Source organism: Rosa chinensis, chromosome 6 (assembly GCF_002994745.2).
Source record: "Rosa chinensis cultivar Old Blush chromosome 6, RchiOBHm-V2, whole genome shotgun sequence".
Taxonomy (NCBI): domain Eukaryota; kingdom Viridiplantae; phylum Streptophyta; class Magnoliopsida; order Rosales; family Rosaceae; genus Rosa; species Rosa chinensis.
In genome coordinates this window covers 13,980,260-13,991,341 of record NC_037093.1, presented here as the reverse complement: position 1 = coordinate 13,991,341, position 11,082 = coordinate 13,980,260, and the positions used below count along the sequence as shown (strand labels likewise).

The 11,082-nt window shown below is 38.4% G+C and overlaps 2 protein-coding genes across 6 annotated transcripts in view; both read left to right on the top strand.

The window, feature by feature from the left end:
- The first annotated feature begins 5,375 nt into the window (after positions 1-5,375).
- LOC112170855 lies at positions 5,376-5,846 on the top strand. Its single transcript, XM_024308141.1, has one exon. It carries the CDS (start codon positions 5,376-5,378, stop codon positions 5,844-5,846), a length of 471 nt encoding a protein of 156 aa, XP_024163909.1.
- A 3,808-nt stretch (positions 5,847-9,654) lies between these two features.
- LOC112169864 overlaps positions 9,655-11,082 on the top strand; it is a 46,357-nt gene continuing 44,929 nt past the window's right edge. For 2 of the 5 annotated variants that reach the window (XM_040508166.1, XM_024306925.2), the window contains exon 1: positions 9,971-10,111. In XM_040508166.1, coding sequence (XP_040364100.1) covers positions 10,092-10,111 — 20 coding nt within the window. In that variant the 5' untranslated portion in view covers positions 9,971-10,091. Of the gene's footprint in view, positions 9,927-9,969; positions 10,112-10,282; positions 10,341-10,615; positions 10,663-10,782; positions 10,815-10,896; positions 10,984-11,082 lie in introns of those variants that run through there. The other 3 variants (XM_024306926.2, XR_005801494.1, XM_040508165.1) reach the window with 3 other exon arrangements.

Genomic DNA, 11,082 nt, shown 5'->3' with positions numbered 1-11,082 from the left:
GAGCTAACCACTTAGCTTCTTAATTATATTCTAAACAGTAGGAGTTTAAATCTGATAATTTTTCTTTATGTAGATATGTGGATTTATATTAAATAGTAAGAGAATCCACTTTGTTGGCTAAAGTGAGTATGAAATAGTCATTGAAATTGTAATTTATATTTGATATTTGAGCAGTAATATGGTAATCGGTAAATAGCAATTCGCCTCCCCCAGTCCAAATACCATTGTCCAAAACAAAAAAAGGTAAATAAAAAATATAAAAAATCAAATTTGATAAAGATAAGAAAAAAAAAATACGTACTTCCTTTGTAGATAACTTTCCCATCTTTTTCTTTTCCTTCTTAAATAGTTTCTACCATATTTTTTTGTGTTTATGTTATCCTTTTTACATAAACTACTAATTAAGAAGGAGTCTAGAAAATGTACTAGTGGGGACTTTCGGAAATTGTAATTGTTTGTGTTAGAGCATCTTTAGCAATGCTAGCCATTTTTTAGTTAAATTTTAGCTAAAATAGCTAGAAAGTCATTTTGGCTAGCCACTTTAGAAATACGTCTGTATCAATGCTCTCTATTTTAGCTAATTTTGAATTTATATTATTTTTTAAATGATGATTAAAGAGTTTAAATGTATTTATAAATTACATAAAATAACTTAAAATGAATGTTTTAAAATATAGAGAGCCTCATCTCGCTCTCTATATTTAGGAGAGAGATAGCTAAAAGTTATAATAGAGAGCCACTTAGGAGTCTGGTGCAGCTGCTAAAATATATAAAAAGTTAAACATGCTCTCAAAAATAGCTAAGGAGCCAAAATAGAGAGTCTGCTAATGATGCTCTTACCCGATATGCTTCCTTGGTGTCTATGTCATTGTTACATGTTTTGATAAACCTAGGATTATTAGTTTTTGACGGAGTAGAAATCATTAGGTCAATTGGAACTCATAATACTTTTCCTACTCGGTTTTGGTCTACTTGCTTCATTCAAGTCAATATATTGATCTCAAGCCAGAATGACCATTACATACTCCTCCACTGTTATTAACTAGACATACAAAAGGTTGTGGGGGTATAACGATGGTACATAGGTATAAACCACTCAATATAGAATCAGTGCTCACTTAATAAAAGGGAGCCTATAAGCTAAAATAGTAAACGAGCAAAGTAAAACTATACTCATCAACACTAATTAAGAACTAACAAGCATAGATCCCTAGAAAAGTCTTGTGTATATGGCAAACATAGTCTGCCTGCTATCCGGACTATAAATATAAAAAACGTACCCTCCTTCCACCTTATTATGGAAGTCGACAACTACTATAAAAGTTGTTTGTATATGGCAAACTAGAAAAACCTTGATCAACAGTATTCAGTCCCAGCTTGCGAAGTCACCTCATCTTTGATGGTGTTCCACGACCATAACAATAATAACAGGCAGCTCATGATGATCTTTGGGGAAGGCTTGAACTACTTTGCTAAGAAGTTTTTTCATGCTCATATTCAGGGACACCCATGTCAACACATACATGTATGTGCACAGATCGAGGACTCTAATGAGTTTCTTAGCTTCGTGGTCAGTTGTTGTTTCTTCATAAATAGTTCTAGCATCAACATAATATGAATATTATCATGCTTTCGACCGACTTGTAGAGCCTAAACATGATGGGAAACACGTATCCTCTGTTGACATGAGCTATATCAATTAACTTGATTATATATGATTTATTTTGTGTATCAATCAGTATTAGCATTATAGTTGACTTGGAATGATAACCGGAAATATATTGGATGTCTTGGGATCTTCTTTGTAAACCTAAAGAGGAGGGAGGAATGGGTTTTAGGAATTTATATGCTCAAACCACGAATGGTTGGAGGTCGACTCGGCATCTAGTTGTTTGCTCGCCCAACTTTATAAAACAAGGTACTTTTCTGAGAGTGATTTCTGGTCTCGAAGAAAGTGACTCAAAATCAGACTATATGCTCATTGCGTCTTGTTTCTGGTGTATCCCTGGCTCCAGAATCATATCTACAATTCCCATTCCACGAGCATAGTTAGCTATATGTGGATCTTTTGTGGAAATCTTTGTGAACAGTTTGTTGGTTTATGTTGCAATGAATGTTTGATCTTATTGGCTTTTGATATTTTTCAGTTTTGATTGTCATTCCCATAGAGTTATACATGCAGATTTGCCTTTGATATGGTACTCTGTTTGATTGAGATTGCATTTTTGTACCCATCTGAAGTGAAATAAGTTTTGGTCAACTTGGTCAATGTAATTTGTAAGGAAAAATCTTGATTTGGAGGGAAGAAATCACCTCCATCGGTCAAATTCATATGTGTGTTTTGGAAGGAAGAAGTAGTAGCTAATTCTTGTCTTAGCAAAGAAATTTAGGGCAGACAAGTCTTTTTACTCTCAATTTGTGGTGCGCCACACATAGTCAAGTTAATTGCTCGATGACGGAAATTGAACAAGAACATGACATGCATTTATAGGAAAAATAAGTGTAGGTATCACATTAATGCATGGTACGTTTACTTATTTGGAATGGAAAATAATCATGAATCGGAAACAAGTGGAATGAGAGAACAAATGAATCGATATTGATTCTGGAGGATTGATTCCTAAACCCATCTCCCCCATTCGTAATCAAATTCCTGAGTATTCAGGAATCGATTCCTGATATGAAGGTGGGACCTACACCCGTTTCGATTATTTCATGTGTTAGGAAACGCATGAATTCTTTTACCCAAAAATATTCTGATTCCTTTATGTGTTAGTAAACACAATAATGTTTTTATCCCGTAATCGTTCCCTCCAATTCCAAGTAAGTAAACGTGCCCTAAATACTTTGTTAGTTCGAATATATCATTGAAAGTAACCCCAATGTTAAGACAGTAAAAAAAAAAAAAGTCCTAAGCACTATGATCATCTATCACTAGTATAGTTTCGATTCCCCGTTTCATTTTACTACTTCGACCAACGCTAAGTGTAGTTGTCACAAGGACTGTCACGTACCCTAATTAACAATAACATAAGTTTTTTTTTTTTTTTTTTTTTTTTCGGAAGACTGAAATTAAATACAAAGCTCATGCAGTGCCAGTACCTATAAAAGCCAGCCCATTTCATTTCTCTCTTCCCTCTCCATCTCCTCTCTCGCTCTTACTCTCCTCTCTCAGAACCATGGCCAGGTTTTTCGTGATGTTTTTCAGCTCCTTTTCCAAAGCCTGCAACTTCCGACTACCTAAGAAAGCAACAAGAAAGGAAAGAAGAAAAGCAAAAAGAAAGGAAAAGAAGTTGGCCAAGAAGCTTAGGGCTACAGCTACTTATGGCGTGCAGACCTCGACTAAGAACTTCATGATCACTGCCTCTGTGATCGTTTGCATTGGAATTGCAGAGGCAGCCTTCCCTCTGCTTCTGAATTCTCTCTCTCTCTCTCTCTCCCCCCTCCACCTCTCTCTAATTCTTGTTTAAATTTCATCTTTCTTGATATTTTTGTTTAAGCTTTAATCTTGTGGCAGCTAGCCATGGAGTCTTATCGGGTTTGCTTTGCCCCGATTCTCATAAAAAAAATGTGGCTTCAAGAATCTTCGACGAAGAATGGATGACGTTTCTTGGCCTTCCGACGAAGAATTCCTATCTTCAGAGCATGACATTCGGCGCAGGCTCCATGATTGACGGTGAGCTTCAGGAGGTTCCGTCTGCCATAAGAGCAAGTTCACTCGTTGGGGGAAAATGTCAAGGTCATTGGGTCACTGAGCCGATTGGTCAAGAAACTGTTCACTGCCACTGGACATGTGTTTCCATCCGTTCGAATTCTTGACCGGTCAGTTACTGTTCATTGAAATTTTTTAAATTTGTTTATTGTAAAATTGAAATGTATTTTATGTAAATAGATGGTAATAATAGAGATTTATGGATAATTAATGTAGAACTGATGGCAACAATGATTGAAGAGTACGAATATTTGGCATTTGGTTTGTTGCAAATTTGGAATTCTGTGTTAGAATTGTGATTGCTATAGCTTTTCGAAAAGGGAACGACACTAGGAAGAGAACTCCTCTCTTTGCCAGAACGTGTGAGGTTTTTCATGCTTTCGGGATCGTTTTGGGCCTCAAAACTGCAATTTACTATTTTTCTGATATTTTCGGTGGAAAAATTATGAGCCACCTATAGTTACCGACAATCTTTCTTGAAATGAGTGAAGCAACCACAGACAATTTTTTTGAAAAGCTTGAAACAACCACCGACAACTTTGAACTGACCAAATTATTTGTATACTATTCAATCTAACAGTTATTGTCGATGCAATCTTATCTAAGATTTTGGATCAGATTACGTAGAACTAGGAGTGGACACGTGTCCTTATCATCTGATCACATTTGATGTGAAAAATATAAATAAATAGAGAAAGAGGCAGCACTCCATTCACACACAATCTGATATTGGCAAATCTCCTCCTTTTCATATCTCCAGATCCAACATATTTCCTCTCCTTCTCTCATTTCAATGAAGAGATTATGGGCTAAGTTTCGACAGTCTCGAGATGAAGATTATCAAGAGATGTGTACGATTAATGCCATTGTGATCGCAGCAATCGCTGAAGCTGAATCTTCTAATCAAACACAGCGACGGTTCTAGACTGGGGCTTGCACCGAATAAGGAGCGATTTAGGGAATCAAGAGACAAAAACATGATGGAAGATTACGTTGTTGAGCATCCAGTTTTCAGTGATGAGGAATTCCGGACACGCTACAGGATGAGTCACAATGTTTTCAACAGCATCTCTGGTGACCTTTGCCTCTATGACCGGTACTTTGTCCAGAAATCAGATGCTGTTAAGAAAGTCAGACTACTTCCCGAGCAGAAGCTGACATGTTCCTAACGAATGCTTGCTTACGGTGCTGGGGCAAATCAATGCGCTGAGCATTGTCGGATGGCGAAATCTATCTCCATTAAAGCTCTTCAATGATTTAAAAGAGGAATCATTAATCTGTACTCAGCAGAATACCTCCGGGCTCCTACTCCGGCCGACCTTAGAATACTACTCGCCAAAGTTGAGAGAAGAGAATTTTCTGGGATGATTGGAAGCATTGACTGCATACACTAGTAATGGAAGAATTGCCCAATAGGTTGGGCTGGAAAATACAGCGGTCGAAAATGTATCCCCACTATCATCCTCGAAGCAGTCACATCGTACGACACATGGATATGGAACTCCTTCAATGGAATGCCTGGGGTATGCAACGACCTCAACGTGCTAACAAAGTTCCCGTTGTTTGACAAGCTTACTGCTGGTCGAGCCCCTCAGATCTAATTTCAAGTGAATAACATAATTCACAACTTAGGCTACTATCTCGCTGATGGTATCTATCCTAGATGGGCGACTTTCGTGAAATCAATTCCAAGGCCTACATGACCAAGGATCTGAAGTTTTCCCAGGCTCAAAAGGGGTACATGAAGGATGTGGAAAGATGTTTTGGTATTTTACAGTCGCGCTTTAGTATTGTTATAGGAGCGGCTCGTGGGTGGGATGGAGAAGACATTCGATACATCATGTTGACTTGTATTATATTACACGACATGATAATCGAGAATGAAAGACCAGAGGACAGCGATGAGGAATTGGAGTCCGATGAAGAAGAGGATAACAATATGCGGCCCAAGTTGGCTATGGCACTCTGGGAAGGACCGACCGGTGATTACTTTGATCCTATTGGTAGAGATGGTTATTATTTCAACGGATTCATGGATCGATACAATGCCATTAGATGTGCAAACACTCATTCAAACCTTCAAGAAGATCTGAAAGAGCATTTATGGAACATTCAAGGTTACTTGGAGATCTAGATCTGGTAGATGTTTGAATAATTGGCTAATGTTTAGCCAAAGTTCGACCGATCGAGTTCTGCTTTTCTATTTTTTTCTTATTGTTTGTGTGCTTTTAATTTGGCTTGTATTATGTTTTTTATGTGCTATGATTTTTAATGTAAGGTCTGTGCTTTAATAAATGCAATTTTCAAATACAACTTTTATTTCATAAAATTTAGGGTTTTTTTACTTCAACAGTGTCTGAACTCTTCGAGGACTTTTGAAATGATACCTAAACTTTCAAAGTTATCAATGTGATACCTGGACTCATTTTTTCATATCAACATCGTACCTATGATCAATTTCTGTTACGGTGGCGTTAAAATGACCACGTGTCCTGCACGTGACACACTAAGTGATGACAAAAAGACTGATTTATCCTAATTATAGGGCTATAGTTGACATTTTACGTATTTTTAATTAAAAAATAACCTATTTATCTTTTTTTTATAATCAATTGTTTTAGGGCCTTTCTTCTTCTTCGAGTTTCTCCACCTCTCGCCTTCGGAGAAGATAGGAGTTGTTGATGGTGTGGCCAGGGTTACAAAGAGAGATGAGGTCAGGTGCCCAGAGAATCTGGGTGTCCAAATCACTTCAAGGTGCTGGTATGCTGGCGCGTGATTTAGCATTCAGGCGTCGCAGGACAACGTGGAGGCCGGGTTCAACTCTACGGAGGCAGTGAGCTCGATGGTGGTGGAGGTTTTGAATCCCTATTCATTTCACCCATCTCGGCAATGTCAGAATTCGAAAAGCCCGAATCTTCAAAAGCTTTGATTTTGGGTTTGATGGAATCGTCGAGATTGACACATAGAATTCTAGGGATTTTTATTTTTTGAATCACTCCCTCGAGATGGGTTTCTCAGATTTTGGATGGGGAGGAAGAGTAAAACAATAGGGAGATTGAGGTGTTGAAACATGGCCTGGGAAGAAGCAACGAGCTTCTTAGAATACTTGTATTTTTCAATTTTCATGCTGTGTTGCTTTGATCTTAGAACACTTGTGTTTGGTGGATTAGCTAGGAAGATGTTAACAAGCTTCATTCCAGAGCTCAAGGACTTCATGTTCGTGTGCTTGCCGCTTCTGGATCTGGAGGCCAAGAGTTGTGAAACCATCTACAACGCTCCGGCCTGTAATAAATTCAGAGAAACAAAACTGGCAGTTCTTGGAGAACTCCCACGAGATGGAGTCCCCGGCGGTGTCTGTCCGTCAGAGAATTGGATTCAAGTTTTGCTTTGGGTTTTGCATTTTGCTAGGAAATGTCATCATCCTATCTGATTGCATTTTGCAGATGAAAAAGGAAATAGAAATGGAGAAGAAGAACTGAAGGTACGACGGGACAAGAACTAAAGGAAGTGGGAAATGTCATTTTTACCCTTATTTTGTGCCTCACGTGCAGGACACGTGGTCATAGTTAACGGTACCATAACTGAAATTGATCGCAGGTACGACGTTGATACGAAAAAATGAGTCCAGGTATCACATTGATAACTTTGAAAGTTCAGGTATCATTTCAAAAGTCCTCGAAGAGTTCAGACACTATTGAAATAAAAAACCCTAAAATTTATGCTTACATGATTGAAAAACTAGGAATAAGTACAATACAATTACACAACATGTATCATCACCTAATTATTCTCATCGTGATCGTCATCCTCTCTAGGAATCCAATTTGTGTTTGAAGGGTCATCATTAGGGTGAGGGTTGGTGGAATCACACGTAGAAAAATGTGAAAAGTGTGGTTGTGTAGGATATCCAACGGGGTAAGGTGGTTGTGGATAATATTCACCAGAGTAAGGAGGTTGTGGGAATTCACCGGTGAAGGGAGGTTGTGGGAATCCATCGGGGTAAGGTGGTTGTGGAAATGCACCGGGATAAGGAGGTTGTGGAAATCCACCACCAAAATTTTGTTGTGGGAATGAACCACCAAAATTAGGTTGCGGATAGTATCCACCCATAGAAGGTATTTGAAAACTTGACCCACCGTTTGTTTCAAGATCTTCTCCCTCTGGTATCTTCTTTTGCTTTCTTGACCAATAACGCTTTTTAGTTAGCGTCATCTGACTTGTGTCCATCTCCATAATTCGTTCTTCCCTCTTCCATCTCTTGAATTCAGAATGCCTCTTTTCGCATATCTATTTGCAATTGGATACATGCTCGTTGATTTTCCTCTTGGAGACTTCGAGCAAATTCCTCATCGAGTGTTTTCTTGTCAGCGGTTGCCTCTTTTTGGTTGCTCGCTATACTCGAGACAACGGTTGACAAAAGACTTTGATCATTCGCTGCCTTCTTTCCTTTTTGAATTGCTTCTTTCGCAGTCTTCCTTCCTTGAGCCCTCACATTAGGATCTGCAGTTTCACCGGCAATTACCTCATCTAGATCCATGTCCAAGTTTATGGGAGAATTTTCAGCATTTGGTTGTGTGTGCGTCTGTTGACTTCCTTCATTTTATGTTCATCCGGATGTATGGCTAAGAATGTCTTTAAATTGTGCAAAGCCCTCCACAACATTGTAACCATCAAAACTCTGAAAATTGTATCTTTTGGTTTTCCCTTTTCTCTTCATCCCGACATGTCACAATTTATGTGCTTGCTCAAGCTATGTTGGTTGAAAAAAGAATAAAAAATTCAATTAGTACAAATATAAACAACAATACGAAGGGTCATCTATTATAAAGTAATAATTTTAATAACAAACTATCTCATCGTTTTACAACAAAAATCAATTAGTACAAATATAAACACTGTTATAATTACATCATTATTTATCAAGTAATTATTTTAATTATAATGTATGTCGTATTACAATGAAAAGCAATTACTACAATTATAACGATACTATAATTACTACATTATTTATCAAGTAATATTTAACTATAATGTATCAACAAATTAAATGATTTATCAATAAATGTATACCTCATCAACCGCATTTGAACCGCTCTTGTATCAATTATGAGCTTACCTTAATGCACAATGCCACTCAAAGAGTTCTATCTTCAAAATTTTCCACCTTCCGGTCAAAGAGGAAGAAGAACGACCCTTTCCACTCCAATTTGCGGCAAAGTGTTGCTTCACAGTTCACCCCCTCCATAGCTCGGTTTTTTTTTTTTATCTTTACCCAAAGTCAGATTTTGGCTTACATATTTCTAAGACTTGCACAATTGAACATCTTTCTTATTCGTCCATCTCCCCCTTGTCCGGCTACTGGACGTGTGTTTCCCCTTTAGGCCATATTGGATATAAAAAAATTTGGAAGATGAGAGCTATAGGAAGAGGAGGAAGAACAACTTTGTGTAACTATGGAATAAAAATTTTTGGGTATGAGATGTAAAATAAATGGTAAGTATTTACAGAGAAATTTTTAGAATTTTTTACAATTTTTTTTTTCTTACTGTTTTGTTACTGTTTGATTTAATATACATTCATATTAATTGGTTGCCGTCAGATCTGCATATTAATTGAAACCAACGGCCCAGATTAATTGACCGTTGGCTTAAAAAAACCAAACCACCCAACAACTCTTTGCCACCTCGCAGCCTTCTGTCCCATTAATTGTCGCTACTCGACAAAAGAATTCACAGCACGTGTTTAAGCCAATTTCGGCGCTACGCAACAAAGATCTGGGCAAGACATGCGCCCTTCATCACGTCCTTCTCTCCACCGAAGAAGCTGACGTCAGCCGTGAGGGGTACTGGGCCGAGCTGGCAGCCGGTCAAGCTTGGGTCAAGATATATGTCACGGGCCTCGCCTATTTGTTGGCCTTGGTCAGGAAAAACTAAGCTTTGGTTGGTCAAGCTTGGGCCGGTGGAACCTTCTTTTTGCTTCTTTATGGTCACCACGTCGTTAATCCCAGCTAGAGGCCGGTCACCACACTACCGCTGGACTTGCTCTAACTGAAACGGAGGATCATGTCAAAAACGACGTCACGGCGAAATTAGTGGGTTACGTGTCCGAGTCGACACAGGTGGACGCTGACGTGGCGGTCAGAGATGAAGACCTGGACTGCATTACACGACATGTCGTCGTTTCTGGGCAGAAGCTTTCTCTATCTGAGTATCTGGTATATATACGGCCTCGTCTTTCTTTCAATTACTCTTTAGGGGTTTTTGTCTAATTGCAGTCCATGGGGTTCGAGTAGAGCTGAGGCAAGGGAACACACTCAGGGTTGGCGCTGCTGCTTCTAGCAGGCTCTATAGGCTTCACTGGATTCCTTTGAGCCACGCCTATGAACAAGACGCACTCAGGGTGAGACCAATTGTCTTCTTTGGCTTCTCTGCTTTGAATTTCTTGATGTGGGTTTGTTTGATGCTGTGATGTTGTGAGGGTTTGTTTCATGATAGTATTGCATGTCTGTATCTGATAATATAGTTAAAGTTTTGTGCTTCCACGCCTATTAACAAAATTTGTGATGTTTAGGTTCAAATTCAAACGCAATGGAAGATGGAACTAGAATCTGGGCAAGCAACTTCTTCAGGTATACGTCTTTACTGGTCAATAGCTGGTTTACAAATGCCTTTTAACATTGATTGTGCTTTCTTCAATCCTTAGATAGTATTTGTGAATTTGTAATTTCCGTAATGAGATGAACTAGAACCACCTAGCTCTTTCACTTAAGATTTGCATAGCTGAAGACTGTGAGGATATGCTTCCTTTAAGATTAAGAGGCTATAGACAAAGTTACTGAATGAAATCTTTTCTATCTGAGATTCATTTATAGTATTGCTCTGACATTTGGTCCTTCTGCATCAGGTTTTGCACAGAAAGACTGAAGAAGTATCTGTGCCTACTAAACAGAGGTCAGAAACGTACTTGCTGAGTTGGCTTTTGCTTCCTGATAAATTACAGTTGGCTTAATTCCTCTGTTGCTTACATAATAAATGATGTTATTCCCTCATTTTCTGGTTAAACAAATGTAGGTGGCAAAAATGTGAATAATACAGCAACTCAGGTACTTCACAACTGAACTGTATCTGATAATATAGTTAAACTTTTGTGCTTCCACGCCTATTAACAAAATTTGTGATGTTTAGGTTCAAATTCAGACGCAACGGAAGATGAAACTAGAATCTGGGCAGTTCCGATTGCAGAAAGCTTTGTTGGACAAGCAACTTCTTCAGGTATACGTCTTTACTGGTCAATTGTGTGATAAGGGATGAGGGCTATAAATTTGGGAATAAGGGATGAGTAGTTTGGCCGGTTTATCATCTTCAGCTATG